The sequence below is a fragment of the Mandrillus leucophaeus genome, unplaced genomic scaffold (genome assembly GCF_000951045.1).
Source record: "Mandrillus leucophaeus isolate KB7577 unplaced genomic scaffold, Mleu.le_1.0 Scaffold670, whole genome shotgun sequence".
Classification (NCBI taxonomy): domain Eukaryota; kingdom Metazoa; phylum Chordata; class Mammalia; order Primates; family Cercopithecidae; genus Mandrillus; species Mandrillus leucophaeus.
Window position 1 is genome coordinate 577232 of NW_012107253.1, and position 17496 is coordinate 594727.

At 39.4% G+C, this 17496-nt stretch overlaps 1 protein-coding gene across 5 annotated transcripts in view; it reads right to left on the minus strand.

Annotated features, from left to right (window-relative positions):
• NSF (N-ethylmaleimide-sensitive factor) overlaps positions 1-17496 on the minus strand; it is a 164549-nt gene that overhangs the window by 123812 nt on the left and 23241 nt on the right. For 2 of the 5 annotated variants that reach the window (XM_012001930.1, XM_012001932.1), the window contains exons 1-2: positions 11161-11249; positions 8782-8881 (exon numbers count right to left, since the gene is read on the minus strand). Coding sequence is in view for 2 of the 5 variants with exons in the window: in XM_012001929.1 (XP_011857319.1) it covers positions 5049-5088; positions 8782-8881; positions 11161-11244 (224 nt within the window). In the remaining 3 variants the exon portion in view is untranslated. Of the gene's footprint in view, positions 1-5048; positions 5089-8781; positions 8882-11160; positions 11250-17496 lie in introns of those variants that run through there. The other 3 variants (XM_012001929.1, XM_012001931.1, XM_012001928.1) reach the window with 3 other exon arrangements.

A 17496-nucleotide genomic window follows, 5' to 3' on the forward strand; every position in this document is an offset into this window, starting at 1 on the left:
GTTTCCCCAAATAGGGCAACTTGATTATGTGCCGTAAGAAAGAGTCTATCGCTACTCTTCAATAAGGCTTGACACACACACACACACACACACACACACACACACATTTATTTTCCCTTTAGGTTCCCTGAAGATAATTGTCCTAAAATTTGCCAGTGTCCCCTTAAGGATACAGTAGCAGCTCTCTTAAGCAACTTCCACTGAGCTGACTCATCAGAAAGCTGACCAACTTTTATCCCTCCAATATATACCCATCAGCCTATGGTTTGCCTAATGCTCAGAGCTTGTAGACGGAGCTGCTACACATCATGGGTCAGCCAAGTTCATTCTGGAATCTGTCTGTGCTAGTTACGCTTGTTACAGTTAATTATGATATATAATTAAATAGTATAAAAACTTCTGAAGGTCTGGTTGTTGAACTGTTATTACAATGACTTTGACATTCTAGAATAGATATTATAAATCTAAGTTGAAAGCTTTGGGAAATTTTTTTAAATGAAGAGTTTCTTCTAGAAAAAAAATACTGCTAACTAGGTATGAGCATTAAAATCAGAAAAGGTTGGGAGTGAACTCTACAAAAATCCAAGAGGTTTTGGCACTCTCGGATGCTCTACAAAGTCTAAGTTCTCCAGCCATTTCAAAGAAATCCACCTGGAAATTACGGGTGAAGTGTATGCACAAAAGATAATACAGCACTCCAATCCATGGACCAAACCTCCAAGAAAAGGCCTTTAACCGACTTTTCACTTAAGTACCAGTCCAAGTCACATGGGGTAAGTGAGCTTCTGCAGTTCTCACCACAAAAGCAGGTAATAAATGAGACTTTTTTCACACTTGCTTTGAACAACAGGCATGGAACTTTTGTGAGCTACTGAGGTCAAATAGCAAGAGGTAAGCAAAAAAAGTCACTGTGCAGTATTAAATGTCTGTTGCAAAGATTCTAGTGAATTACAAACAAAGCTGTTCTCTTCAAAGGGACTTTGAGTATGTATGTTTCAACAGATTCTGCTAGCAATCAGAAGAATCCAAGTAAATAATTTAAGTTCTCTGTGCCTTGATTTGTCACATCTATAAATCAATACTGAACTAGATAAGTCTTTATGGTCATTTCATATTCTAAATTCTGTTCTAAACTTATTTCTTATATTCTAGCCACTTGAGTTATATACAAGGATTTTCTGTAAACTCTTATTTTATGTTTGAAACAGAGTCTTGCTCTGTCACCCAGGCTGAAGTACAATGGCACGATCTCAACTCACTGCAACCTCCACCTGCTGGGTTCAAGTGATTCTCATGCCTCAGCTTCCCAAGTAGCTGGGATTACAGGCGCATGCCACCATGCCCAGCTAATTCTTGTATTTTTAGTAGAGACAGGGTTTCACTATGTTGGCTAGGATGGTCTCGATCTCCTGACCTCGTGATCCGCCCGCCCTGGACTCCCAAAGTGCTGGGATTACAGGCATGAGTCACCGCAAACGGCCGATTTTCTGTAAACTATTTAAATGAAATTGTTTGTATAATCAGATTTCTGTATTTAAAGGGGGGACATAAACATATTTTAACTACTTCAAAAGCAAAATAACAAAGCCTGAGGAAGGAACATAAAACACACTGAAGATCAAATAATAAGTTCAAATTTTGGCTAAAAGTTTCAGAACACTCTCCTGTCTCCAATTCTGGATGGCTTGCTCCTTCTTAACATTTCCTATAAAGTACAGGCTATACGCTGAGTAACTTTGATAGGCAAGAGAGCTTAGTTATTTCCCTCATGTAGTGAAAATATTTGTAGGTTGAAATCTTAATGTAAAAATGAATACATTGATTCAGCAATTCCATTTCTAGGTGTTTGTCCCAGAAAGATGCTAGAACATTTGTCTAAACATCTACAGGGAGGTTCACTGCAGCATTGTTTATAGTACTTAAACATTGAAAAATGTTTGTATATTCATAATGTAGAATACTATACAGCAATTTTTATTAAAATTAAAACTTGGCCAGGCACAGTGGCTCACATCTGTAATCCCAGAACTTTGGGAGGCTATGGCGGGAGGATCACTTAAGTCCAGAATTTAGAGACCAGACTGGGCAACACAGTGAGACCCTGTCTCTACACAAAATAAAAAAATTAGCCAGGTACTGAGGCTGCAGTGAGCCATGACTGCATCACTGCACTCCAGCCAAGTGAGACCCTGTCAAAAAAAAAAAGAAAAAAAAAAAACCAACTTTATGTATACTTAATAAAGATGGATGGCCTGGCCAGGCGTGGTGGCTCACACCTGTAATCCCAGCACTTTGGGAGGCTGAGGTGGGTGGATCGCCAGAGGTCAGGAGTTCGAGACCAGCCTGGTCAACATGGTGAAACTCCATCTCTACTAAAAATAGAAAGTATTCGCCAGAGTGGTGGTGCATGCCTGTAAGTCCCAGCTACTCAGGTGGCTGAGGCAGGAGAATCGCTTGAACCTGGGAGGAGAGGCTGTAGTGAGTCGAGATCATACCATTGCACTTTAGCCTGGGCAACAAGAGCAAAACTCCATCTCAAAAAAAGATGGATGGCCCTTGGAAACATAATATTGAGTGACAAGTCTACAGCAGAAAGGTTTGTATAGTATAATACCATTTTGTGCATTAAAGATACCAAAACAATATCATAATGTCATAATGCATACATATGTGTGTGTATACATATATTCATGTCATCTTCATACTGAGAAATTTGAATCAGTGTATTTAAAATATCGGCCAGGCACGGTGGCTCACACCTATAATCCAGTGGGTGGATCATTTGAGGTCAGGAGTTTGAGAACAGCCTGGCCAACATGGCAAAACCCCTTCTCTACTAAAAATACAAGAATTAGCCAGGCGTGGTGGCACATGCCTCTAATCCCAGCTACTTGGGAGGCTGAGGCAGGAGAACTGCTTGAACTGGGGAGGAGGTTGCAGTGAACTGAGATCATGCCACTGCACCCCAGCCTCAGCGACAGAGCAAGATTCCATCTCAAAAATAAATAAATAAATATATAAATATATAATTACTACTGACTGTAGTAATGTGCTGACTGTAGTTTTCAAATGCATTTTAGTTTAAGGCCAATGTTCCCAAATAGAAAAGACCAAGCTGTTACCATTTCAAGTGCTATGGGCAGCACCATGGACAGTATCCCAGGCAGCGCCAAGTCAGCACCATGGTCAGTCCCAAAGGGACTCTTGAGTCAGGGACTCTTGAGTCCTGAAGATTTCATCCAGGATCAAAGCAGAAGATTGAGAATGTTTTCTTATTTTATGGCTAATAATAATTTAATATAAAAGACTAATAAAGATTTTATAAGCAAAAAATAAGTTTATCCAATTCTTTGAATAAACTTGGACTTTACAATGATAGGTGTATATATAGTAGTCAAAACATTAGCCTGTAACACTTAAAATATGGCACTGCCAGATGGAAAGAAGACAGACTAAATGATTCCTCCAGAAGATTCCCTCAGACTAAAATCACTGACTTGACTAAAATGTTTCACCTTACGGAACTCCCATTCCAGAATGCTTGAGCACTCCTCCTTCAAACCACACCTCCTATCCCATCTTGGTCTACATCTCTACTTAAACCGAACCAGTTTTCTACCTTTATGGCCACATCATCCACATCACTTGGGCCCCAAAACTCTACCTTCCCTCAAGCTTACTCCACTTTACTCCCACCTGATTACTGGGTTTTACAATTTTGCTTATTAAGTCTGTTTGAGCCACTTCTTTAAAGATCTGACTTTACAATCAAGATAAGCATTTCTGTTAGCAGAACAATGCTTTTACAAGTTAAACCACAAAACACATTTCTCAACTCATCAAAATTTATAACCTTGAATTTCTGTATCTTGTCACAAAAGGAAATATCTAGATTCAAAGTTTTAAGTACTCTTAGCCTCATATTTAGAAAATTTATTAAAATTAGAAACCTACGTTACATACTACCCCATTTTCTCATTAAATTTAACAAGTGTTCATACTTCCACAGAGAAAAAGCCAACTAAAAATAACTCCAATGTTAGCCGGGTGCAGTGGCTCATGCCTGTAATCCCAGCACTCCGGGAGGCTGAGGCAGGCGGATCCCGAGATCAAGAGATTGAGACCATCCTGGCCAACATGGTGAAACCCCATCTCTACTAAAAATACAAAAATTAGCCAGGTGTGGTGGCGTGTGCCTGTAGTCCCAGCTACTTGCAAGGCTGAGGCAGAATTGCTGGAACCCTGGAGGCGGAGGTTGCAGTGAGCTGAGATTGCGCCACTGCACTCCAGCCTGGTAACAGAGCGAGTCTCCATCTCAAAAATAAAATAAAATAAAATAGCCCCAATGTTTAAATTCCATCTAACTTAGAAAAAATGATAAGTTGTCAGGTTCCTAAATAAGTAGGATAAAAGAAGTGTGTGTGTGTGTGTGTGTGTGTGTGTGTGTGTACAGAGAGAGACAGAGACCCAGAGAGGAAGACAGGGAGCCAGAAAGATAAAGAAAATATGACAACTGGTAAAGCTGGGTAAAGGTAGTATACATAAATTCTTCGCATTATTTTTGCAACCTTTCTATAATTTTTTAAGTTTTAAAGACAAGCAGAAGAAAAGCTGGTTTAATTTACACTTGCGTTCTCTTTCCTTCCCCCACTGTATCCATGAAGTTGACATAAAATCATCTGACTAAAGACGACTCATACTCCATTTCTTAACTCTGCCACATTGCCTAAGAGACAATGCCAGTTTTTGCTTATTAGCTCTTTGGCTTATTATCTATTAGCAGCTTAGTCTTTCCACCCCGCCACCCCCCAAACTGGAAGTCAATTGCTTTCCTTGCCTTGAACTATGATGACCTTATCACACACTTCATAAAAGATATAGGAAGAGAGGTACCATAACTATTTACTTACATTCTCATAGATCTAACCAGTATTCTGATACAATGAATGTTTAAGGTCTGATCACTAGTAATAAAAAATTGTACAGCTCTCAATATCTGAGAAAATAATATAAAAAATCTTTATCAGGTGGCTAAAAAATATACCTACCTTCTATTTCTTGCCCAATAGAAAGCCCAGCCCATTTTCTCTGTAAAGTAAAAGAGAAAAAAAAAGATACTTAAAACCAAAGCAATCAAAAGTAGACAAGAAAAAAAGAGGAATTTTAATGAATTTTCAGAACACATTCAAAGATCAAAACATGGTATGCTATTATGGTTGAACTGTGCTCTCCCCCTCCAAAGTATGTTTGGACTGTGGATGTGACTTTATTTAAAAATACGATCTCTGCAAATGTAATCAAGTTAACATGAGGCCATAATGAAGTAGGGTGAACCCTAAGCCAATATGACTGGTGTCCTTCTAAGAAGAAAGAGACAAAGACACATAGACAGAACACCATCATGTGATAGCAGAGGCAGAAACTGAAATGATGCAGCTACAGGCCAAGGAATACCAAAGGATTGCCGGCAACACCAGAAGCTAAGTACAGAACAGATTCTTCCCTAGAGCCTTCAGAGAGGGAATAGCTCTACTAACAGCTTGATTTCAGACTTCTAGCCTCCAGAATGGTGAGAATAAATCTCTGTTGTTTTAAGCCACCAGCAATGGTTCTCTGTTACTTACCCCAGGAAAGTAATGCATGTGCTATAGTTTATATCTGAACATCTGTTCCAAAACGTGCAAAGCTTGCCTTTTGCAGTAAAGCTGGCACCACTGAGAAGGATGCTCCTTTGCACAATATGATGCTACAGAAGGTCTTCACTGTATCAGATCACACTTCAGTGTTTTAAATGTACTGCTGCAGTTAGTTTTACTGTTTGTTACAGTATCTCAAAAAGGAAGACATTTGATTCATGAAGACTCAATTAAAACTGGTCAGAAAATCTATTTTGAAACCCAATCAGGGACTGAAATCATTAGATAGTCATAGCTACTCTTTGTATACTAGCCAGAAGATTTTTAGACATTTACAGCTAGATTTTAGGCTTTCCCAAATCCCTACTGTTTATAATGGCAAGAAGTATGAAGGCAGGCCAGATTGTGTTTCGGCAGGAATTTGGGGCTTGCTTGGTATAGATTCAAAATTAGTAATTACTGATAACACTCCAAAGAACAATGAGAAAAACAATTTTTGGTTGAAAATCAACAGTTCGCCTGCACATCCGAACACTGCAGACTCTGTAGTGGGTAATTTAGAAGTGCTGCACTATGATTTAGAAGATGCTGCACTGTGAATACGTGCAACAAGTGCTCTCCCTTGCAGCTTTCTTACCACATCCTGTTTCCCTCCTCTCTGCCCTTCACCTCCCCCAGAAGACCTCTTCTGTAAAACCCCACCCCACTTTCAGCCAACCTGAAATTTAGCACCATGCTCGTTAAGCTTAGACTTTAAGTCAAAAGGAAGCCACATTTAGGTTCTGTACTTCAATCCCAAAGACAGCTGATATGGTTTGGCTGTGTCCCCACCTAAATTTCATCTTTAGTTCCCATACTCCCCATGTGTCATGGGAGAGACCCAGTGGGAGGTAACTGAATCATGGGCGTGGGTTTTCCCATGCTGTTTGCATGACAGTGAATAACTCTCATGAGATCTGACGGTTTTATAAAGGGCAGTTCCCCTGCACACGCTCTCTTGTCTGCCGCCATGTAAGACATGACTTTGCTCCTCCTTCGCCTTCCACCATGATTGTGAGGCCTCTGCAGCCATGTGGAACAGTGAGTCCATGAAATCTTGTTTTTCTTTACAAATTACCCAGTCTCCGGTATTTCTTCATAGCAGTATGAAAATGGACTGATACAGCAGTCCTTAGGGATAACAACAGTAGCTATTTTATAAGGTTGTTTGGAGAATTAAAAGAGCTAACACATGCCAAAGTACTGAGAATAGAACCTGGCCTATAGTAAATGTTGGGGGAAATTTTTTTTTAAATTTAAATAAAACAGAGACAAGGAGAAATGGTCACGTCTCAAGCTATTTCTAACAATCAGAATCCCAAATGGAACACTGTAAAAGCTGATGAACCCTGGAATATCCCAAATTTTTAATCTCTAGAAATAAATGTGAAAGTGGTCTGGATAATGAAGAGGTATCAAACAGACAGGTGGAATAGTAAGTGAAAATTTCCTGTAATTTTTGAGGGCTTCAAGAGATCTTCAATAGTTCCTTTTTTTCCTCTTTTTAAAGAGACAGAATCTCACTCTGTAGCCCAGGCTGGGGCATGGTGGCACAATCATAGCTCACTACAGCCTCGACTTCCTGGGCTCAAGTGATCCTCCTAACCTCAGCTTCCTAAGTAGCCTGGACTACAGGCATGTGACCCCATGCCCAGCTAATTAAAAATTTTTTTTTGTAGAGACAGTGTGGGGGACAAGGGTCTCGCTATACTGGTCTGGAATTCTTGGTCTCAAGTGATCCTCCTCCACCTCCCAAACCTCTAGGATTATAAGTGTGAGGCACCTGGCCCATCTAATAATTATTGTTTGTTTGTTTGTTTTCTTTTTTAAACAGGGTCTCACTTTGTCACCTAGGCTAGAGTGCAGTGGCAGTATCTCACCTCACTGCAGCCTCGATTTCCCAGGCTCAAGTGATCCTCCTCCCTCAGCCCCACAAGAAATTAGGACTACAGGCAGGCACCACCACGCCCAGATAATTTTTGTACTTTTAGTAGAGAGGGGGTTTCGCCATGTTGCCCACATGGTCTTGAACTGCTGGACTCAAGTGATCCACCAGCTTTGGCCTCCCAAAGTGCATGAGTCATTGCAACCAGCCTAATAGTTCTTAAATGAGTGTTTGATCTCTTTCTCTAAACCTTCAGGGAAGGCTACCAATGCTCACTAGCATACTAGGAGGAGGTAGGGATTGTATTTACATTACTTAGGACTGGGGTCAGTCAGCAGCCTGAGTAAAATGATAAGGGAGAAGAAGATACAGACTAGTATTTGTGGTGCTTTATATTCTGTATGATGTGCCTGGGGCAGCGCTAAGCAATCTAATTCTCTGGATTCCAGAGAATCCACCAACAGTTGTAACTGTAATCACAACCCATCCAGTTGTTATGGGAGCCTAGCAACTTATGTTGTAATTTAAGACTCTTTCCAAATTCTTTAGTATAACGCCATCACATTATAAAATCACTATTCTTAGATGTCAATTTTACAAATAAAATGTTTTTTATCTTTTCTGTTACCCTGGGAGTTAACATTAAAATAACTTGACCCTTTATGTGATAGCTGACTGATTTTACTGCAAAATCTTTAAAAATTAGGGAAAAAAATCAAGGCAAAAGAAGGCAGCCATAGCAAAAATTGGCAGTTAAGAATCTGTCTTTAGGTTGGGCGTGATGATTCACACCCTATAATCCCAGCACTTTGGGAGGCCAAGGTGGGAGGATTACTTGAGCCTAAGAGTTAAAGACTAGCTTGGGGAACACAGTTAAGACCCATCTCTACAAACAATTTTAAAATTAGTCAGGCACAGTGGTACAAGCCTGTAGTCTCAGCTACTTGGGAGACTGAGGTACGAGAATTGCTTGAGATGAGGAGCAGTGATCATGCCACTCCAGCGAGAGTGATCATGCCACTCTCGTTCTGGGTGACAGAACGAGACCCTGTCTTAAAAAAAAAGAAAAGACTGTATCTTTAAATTCCTTATATAATACTTAGATGTTTTTCTTCAGTATGAATCAATACAGTAATAGGATGATGCTTGCTTAAAATGAACGGACTATTTATATTCTATGACTTTCAAAAACAGAAGAGAATAAATTAACATCTGAGTTACCTGAGGTAAACTAAATGCAATGCTCCCTGGAACCACTGATGGATGTGTCTTCAGTGTAAATGTGTACCTGTGATTGGGAGAGGTCCTCACAATCACATGCCTAAAGGACAGAAACGTAGTTAGTACTCCACTTTGAAGGAAATGAAGAACATAATTTCAAAATGTATTTCTTTTCAAACTGATATTTAATGAGTATCAGGTGGAAACTACATTATCTGTGTCTTGAAGAAACAGAACCACAAATTTAGTTTCCAAAACTATCAGCAATCCCAAATGTGTTCCAGATACAAGGAGCACCTTGGGTCAAACACTCATCAAGTAGAATCCAGCCAAAATACCATCCAAAATACCAACTTCATTACATTTCCAGTTTACATAAAACTGAAGCTAGTGATTTAGAGTCCTTGATATCAAGTAAAAACTAGATGAATTTCCTCTCCTGAGAATTACTTCACATCCTAATAAAATAAGGAGAGCCAAAGATAAAAGAGCTAGGATATAGCAATCAAAAAAGGTTAGTTTTTAGACTACTTATTAAATTTATTTGCAGACTCTGTCAACAGGCTAAAACAACCTACAAAATAAAAAAAAAAAAGATTTAAAAAATTCCCAAATACATCAGCTTTCATGTAGACATCAATATTTACTGTTTTAAAAAATTTTGTGCTAATTCCCTGTTCAGAAATTACCTGTTTAAAAAAAAAAAAAATAGTCCTCTCATGATAATCTCCTATACCAGGTAACTAGAAAGTACTATGTGTAAGACAGAAGCTTCAAATCCTGTTATGCATCAGCCGTATCTTTTTTTTTTTTTTTTTTTTTTAATAGATGCGGTCTTGCTATGTTGCCCAGGCGGGCCTCAAACTCCTGGGCTCAAGGGATTCTCCTGCCTCAGTCTCTAAAGTAGTTGGGACTACAGGCATGCCCCAACATGCCTAGCTCACTATCTTTTTAAAAATTATCTTCTTAGAATGCTGTAATTTTTCACATCAATGGCTAATGTTTCTATACATATTTTCTTGCCACTAGAACACATGTTCCTTATATCAACTACATTTTGAGTAAACCCACCATGAGCACAGTGAACATTTAACATATGTAAAAGAATTCTACAAATTCTCACATTGATTATCTACACTTCAGTTTATCTGTTGAAAGTCCTGTGCTCAATTTAGCATCACAGAATGTTTAGCACTGGAAACAATGTTAATATCACCATATAGTACAGCCTCTTACTCTGAAGCTGGAAACCAAAGATGATTAGCATTTCTAACTCTGTGAAACTCATGTATTTCACAGACAACATTTTAAGAAAAATGCTCAGTTAAAACCCTACCACCTTGCCTCTTATTTCCCTACAGCCCCTTCATCTTCTTATGTATACCAATCTCAGAAGCATATGGATGGCATTGAACTTGCAGCAGGGTCTTTAGAAGTCCTGGCAGTGGGGTGATATGAATCAGTTAAAATAAATTACAATGCAAAATGCCTTTAAGGATTCTACATTTGCTTTGCATCTTCCAATTTTCTCTTTCCTTTTTTTTTGATACAGAGTTTCGCTGTGTCACCCAGGCTGGAGTGCAGTGGTGCCATCTCAGCTCACTACAGTCTCTGCCTCCTGGGTTCAAGTGATTCTCATGCCTCAGCCTGCTGAGAAACTGGGACTACAGGCGCACACCACCATGCCTGGCTAATTTTTATTTTTAGTAGACATGCGGTTTCACCATGTTGGCCAGGTTGGTCCCAAATTCCTGAGCTTAGGCAATCAGCCCACCTTGGCCTCCCAAAGTACTAGGATTACAGGCATGAGCCACCACACCCAGCCCATCTTCCAATGTTCATGTCTCTTGGATTACCATGGTAATAATAACCATAACAGCTAATATTTACTAAGGGCTTGTTAACATGTTGGGCACTGTCCTAAGCACTTTATTTATGTAACTTACTCTTCATAGCTACCTTGAAGAAGAGATCATCTCCATTATACAGATCAGGACATAGAGGTACAGAAATGGTCACCCAGTTTGTAATTGGTAGAGCCAGGAAAACTCAAACAATCTGAGTTGGCCAAAATCAAACACCTAACAACTCTGCTATATATGATTCATACAACCAGTATGTTTAGCTCTCCTAAGACAACCTATGAAAACTAAAGTTTTATACATAAAAAACTGTATGTGATTTTAAAAACATTATACAGTATTTATCAAAGTTTGACACAGTAATGATTCAAATACACAATTTTTCATCATCTCCATTTTCCAACTCAGCAAGAAAAATTAAAAAAAAAATATTTTCCAATGTTTCCTAAAAATGACTCTCTGGAAGTTTCTGAAATGCCACTTAGCAGGTTAAAAGAAAACAAAGTCAGATACTCACTGGCCAGACTGGAAATCCTTTTCATTCACAACTGCACAATTGGTTAAAGATAATTCATCTGTAGGACATCTTGCTGCTTGCATGCTCTGTAAGAAACAATGATTAGGAAAATCAAATTAAGTCATGTTCTATTCCCTTAAAGAATACTTTACGCCTTTCTGTCCTCTCTTCTTCATCACTCTCATTGCTATAATGAACATCTATTGTTTTTGACTCCCAGCATCCCTTCCTCTGAAGTAAGAGCAAACCTTTCCTTTGGGAAACTGTTCCTTCCCCATTCCATGTGGTTTTGTGAGACTGCCAGTCAGCACACATGCAAATACGTCTACTCTATCCCACCCACAGGATTTTATATATGCTGGCACTAGACCAAAGGCATTCTTCTGCAAGTCAGAGCACCCCACGGAGAAAGACTTTCCACTGTAAAACGGTAAAACTATCACAGAGACACAGACAAGCTAACAGACAACCTGGAAACACAGACCTGGCAACCAAGTTCTGGAGACCAGTCCTGAATATTAGTTACGAGCCAACACACTTTTTTTTGCTCAAGCTTTTTTGAATTAGTTTTCCATGTCTTCCAAAGAATCTTGACTAATAAAAATGCACTAAAGTAAATTCAATAAATTTGATAAACTTATGTATCAAATTTTATATATATTATCAAAAGTATATTATGAAATTTTACGTATATTATAAAAAGTATACTATGAAAAAGTATCTTTTTATAAGAGATCCCAGGTGGCTACAAACTGTATCTCCTATAGATTGAGAAAAACCATCTTCCAAATATCTTTCAACAAAAATAATTACAGACTATATTTTTTTTAAAAAACAGCCTTTTTGGTCAACAGCAACTAGCAAAATGTTCCTTTATACAATATATTTAACCAATAACCCTTCCATGGTTCACTAGGGTTTCCTAGTGAGCTATGACAGGTAGTCATAGAAGTGTTCATTCTCCAAACCTCAAGCCAAAGCTGATTTTTTTTTTTTTTTTTTTTTTTGAGATGGAGTCTTGCTCTGTCACCCAGGCTGGAGTGCAGTGGCACAATCTCGGCTCACTGCAAGTTCCACCTCCCGGGTTCACGCCATTCTCCTGCCTCAGCCTCCCGAGTAGCTGGGACTACAGGTGCCTGCCACCATGCCTGGCTAATTTTTTGTATTTTCAGTAGAGTCGGGGTTTCACCGTGTTAGCCAGGACGGTCTTGAGCTCCTGGCTCAAGCTGATTATTCTTACATTTGTCTCCCAAATATAAGTTTATAGAGGAAAGTGAATTATTTTTGGCTTTGTTTTATTTTAACTAAAAGGCCAGTTTCAATATCATTATCCCTGTTGTTTAGGGCAGTAGTCTCTAAAGTGGGATATGTGTACTTGAAGGGTGTTTGTATTATACGATAATCCTTTGGGGTGTAAAAATAAAATATTAGTACTTGTATTTATATTGACTTTACACCATTTCTTATTTATTTTCGTTTTGTTTCGTTTTTTGACACAGTCTCTCTCTGCTGCCCAGACTGGAGTGCAGAGGAGGATCTCAGCTCACCACAACCTCTGCCTCCCAGGTTCCAGCGATTCTTGTGCCTCAGCATCCCAAGTAGCTGGGTTACAGGTGTGCTCTACCACGCCCAAGTAATTTTTGTATTTTCAGTAGAGATGGGGGTTTCATCATGTTGCCCAGGCTGGTCTCGAACTCCTGAGCTCAGGCAATCCGCCAGCCTCAGCCTCCCAAAGTGCTAGGATTACAGGCGTGAGCCACCGCATCCAGCCATACCATGTATGTATGTATGTATGTATGTATTTTAATTTTTTTGAGATGGAATCTCACTCGGTCACCCAGGCTGGAGTGCAGTGGTGCGATCTCGGCTCACTGCAAGCTCTGCCTTCTGGGTTCACGCCATTCTCCTGCCTCAGCCACCAGAGTAGGTGGGACTACAGGCGCCCGCCACCACACCCGGCTAATTTTTTTGTATTTTTAGTAGAGATGGGGTTTTACCATGTTAGCCAGGATGGTCTCAATCTCCTGACCTGGTTAACCACCTGCCTCGGTCTCCCAAAAGTGCTGAGATTATAGGCATGAGCCACCACGCCCAGCCCATTTTTATTAAAGATGAACCTCACTCTACGTGTCTACTCTACCTTAAGATATAATCTGATGGCACGAACAAAGTCCTCATAATCCACCAGGCTTTTAAGTGTTCACAGCAAGAGTTAAACGTCTATAATTTTTCCACCTATGTCTAAAATCACAGGCTATTTAATGTGACACTTCACAAAACTGTATGAAAGTTAGTGTCGAAACTGCTGTTTCCCTAAGAAAAGCCATGGACCATAGATGAAATTATACACAGAAATAAAAATGGTGACAAACTAAATGTATTCTTTTATTGGTAAGTATAGTCAAAAGCTCTTAGAAAACCCTAAAGACTTGAAGATATCAGGACAAAATACAGTGTGTGGGGTTTGCTATACAACTGGATAAAAATATAGATGATTCTTTCATCTTGTATTTGTTGGGTAATTATGAAATATACAAGAAATACAATTTTGTAAGATACCAAGGAACAATGTATTAAAAGGGAGGTATTCTTAACTGTAAATGAAACAAGGCATTTTACAGGAAAACTGTAACCACTGATGAAATGACTGCTTTGACTGGAATTTTAAAAAAGAATTCTGGCCGGGCGCGGTGGCTCACGCCTGTAATCCCAGCACTCTGGGAGGCTGAGGCGGGTGGATCACGAGGTCAGGAGATTGAGACCATCCTGGCTAACACGGTGAAACCTAGTCTCCACTAAAAATACAAAAAAATTAGCCAGGTGTGGTGGCAGGCGCCTGTAGTCCCAGCTACTCGGGAAGCTGAAGCAGGAGAATGGTGTGAACCCAGGAGGCGGAGCTTGCAGTGAGCTGAGATCGTGCCACTGCACTCCAGCCTGGGCGACAGAGTGAGACTCTATTTCAAATAATAATAATAATAATTATTATTATTATTCTCAGAATAAAGTTACAGTGATAGCATCTGATACAAAAGCCTTTAACGGCTTCATTCACAGGTAAACTATTGCTGTAATTAAGTCAGAACAAGGTACCTCAGATGTCACTGAGGTTAATTGTATCAATATAGAATCTTCCTCTACTCTACTCTGGGAGATAGGAAGTAGACACCGATTTTTTTTTTTTTTTTTTTTTGAGACAGAGTCTTGCTCTATCACCCAGAATGGAGTGCAGTGGCGCAATCTCAGCTCAGAGTAGCTGGGACTACAGTTGTGCACCACCACGTCTAATTTTTGTATTTTTAGTAGAGATGGGGTTTCACCATGTTGGCCAGGTTGGTCTCAAACCCCTGGCCTCAAGTGATCCACCTGCCTTGGCCTCATAATCTTTTTTTTGTTTTTAAATCCATACAGATTCACTAGTCACCACAAGAAACGTACTTAAAAGATTTGTTAAATGTAGATGAGTTACACAATTTTTTAAAAATAAAAAGATTAGAGTTCCAAACTTGCTAAATATTTCTGAAGAGGTTATAAGTAGTATGCTACCAAGAAGATATTAAAAAACAAAAAAACTCATTCTGCCCCTACAAAATAAAAATATTTAGCGACATGTCAAAATTCTTTTCAGCTTTTCCAGAAAAAAGAAAAAGAGAAAAAAATCGGCCGGGCGCAGTGGCTCACACCTGTAATCCCAGCACTTTGGGAGGCTGAGGCGGGCAGATCACCTAAGGTCAGGAGTTCGAGACCAGCTTGGCCAACATGGTGAAACCCCGTCTGTACTTTAAATACAAAAATTAGCCAGGCATGGTGATGCACACCTGTAATCCCAGCTACTCAGGAGGCTGAGGCAGGAGAATTGCTTGAACCCAGGAGGCAGAGGTTGCAGTGAGCCCAGATGGCGTCATTGCACTCCAGCCTGGGGGGATAAGAGCTAGACTTCGTCTCTAAAAAAAAAAAGAGAGAGAGAGAGAGAAAAATTCTTTCCTAATAGAGCATTTCAAAATTGGATATTTGGAAACATTTCCATTGCTAAGTGATTCTGCTGTTGAAATAATATATATAATCTAAAAAATAAAGATACCAAAATCTCATCTCTTCATGCTTTATAAAGTCAGAAACAGAATATTCTACAACTTTTTAAAATATCTTCCAAATGAAGACTTACAGTGACTTTTGGAACCCATTTATTAGCACTATAAAAGTATAATATATTTTTATTAATCTGCAAGAAAAACTAATAGATGGAAATTTACCAGCCACAATTCAATAAAGCACTTCTATAAATGGTGAAAAAGTCTGGAGAAAAAAGAATATGATTTAGAAAGTACAGCCAAATTCCTCCATTTTGTTCCAGGCTTTGACTGCCATTAAAGTATCAAAATAAACTGATTTTAGAAACAGCCCTCTGAGCAGCTGTATCACATAATATTAAACAAAGATTTTAAAGAATAATGATGTACCACTTTACTTTCTGGGTTTGTTTTTTGTTTTTTTTAGATGGAGTCTTGCTCTGTCACCCAGGCTGGAGTGCAGTGGCATGATCTCGGCTCACTGTAACCTCTGCCTCACGGGTTCAAGCAATTCTCCTGCCTCACCCTCCCAAGTAGCTGGGACTACCGGCACGTGCCACCACATCCGGGCTAATTTTTTGTATTTTTTTAGTAGAGACAGGGTTTCGCTATATTGGTCAGGCTTGTCTCAAACTCCTGAACTCAAGTGATCTGCCTGCCTCAGCCTCCCAAAGTGCTGGGATTAAAGGCGTGAGCCACTACACCTGGCCTACTTTCTGTATTTTTAGTAAAATTAATACTATGAGAATATTGTACCTGTCATCTTTAGCTCATCCTTTTTTTATACATGTCCTACTATGTATATAACTTTGAGTACTACGTATCATCTATAAATAAATATTGTCATATAATCAATATATGAGGGTACATAATCAAAACATTTTTTAGTTATGAAATTCATGATAAATGTTTGGAAATCACTAATTGAGCACGAGATGAATAAAGTCTAGGTCACAAGTCTGCTTTGTGAAAGAGACAGCATTTCTGTGTTCAACAAATGTTGATAGCATTTTGCCCAAAGTCACAGCTTGATCAGCCATCTGACAGAAATGTACTGAACTTTTTCAGTTTCTACTTTCCCAGGGTCGTTTTCACCTGCAAGCTTCTTCCTTTTATATAATCTCCCCTGCTAACCCCTGCTCCGTCCCTGGACAACTCCCACTCACTCTACAATTCTCCACTTAGACATTACTTTTTCTGGAAGGCATTCCTAGACACCTGCCCCTCCCCATTAAACTGATGAAATAAACTTCAAATGGAAGCACTCAACTATATTTTTATCATCTGTCTACATGTTTGCATTGCATATAAGACACTAAACTTCTCAAAGACTGAGACTATATCTTGCTCACATCTGTAGTTCCCAGTGTTAGTACAGGGCCTAGTACACACTGAGTACTTACTAAACGTTTGTTGAACACAAAAATTTATAGATCAATACAAACCTGTCTCAACTGCAGAATAAACAATTAACAAAGGACTGATCGTCTCAAGGTTATTTAGGAAGTGAGAAAATTGAGCTAAAATGACCTAAGAGTTCAAAATATTTCACAGAACTATATAGCTAAAGTAATAAAATAAATTTATAAAATGCTAACTCATTTATAAACTTGTTTATTTGTCAAGTGTCCTTCAAAAGGACTGAGAAAATCCACAGAAGTCATCTGGCTGGCCAACCAAAACAGATGCTGTGAACAAAAGGCCTCCCTACTGGAATCCAGAAGGATCTGTGTTTTTATGGTAAGCCAAGCAGGGCATCTCATTTTTTCAACAAAGTATAAGTCTCTATAAATAGCAGCTGTCTACTCACCACAGCAATGTCAACGGAAAATTCCACAATTTTTCTAACACTGACCTTGCCCCTAGGAAACAATAATGAAAGCCAACCACTATAGCCATGCAGCTGTGAAGAAATGAAAGTAAAGGCCAGGCGTGGTGGCTCACGCCTATAATCTCAGCACTTTGGGAGGCCAAGGTGGGAGGATTGTCTGAGCTCAGGAGTTCAAGACCAGCATGGGTAACACAGTGAAACCCCATGTCTACTAAAATACAAAAAATTAGCCGGGCATGGCAGTGTGTGCCTGTAGTCCCAGCTATTCCGGAGGCTAATGCAGGAGAATTGCTTGAACCCAGGAGGCGGATGTTGCAGTGAGTTGAGATTGTGCCACTGCACTCCAGCCTGGGTGACAGAGCGAGACTGTTCAAAAAAAAAAAAAAAAAATTTTTCAAAACTCACTTGGGCATACCTGTGTAGGTCTACTTCAGGGTT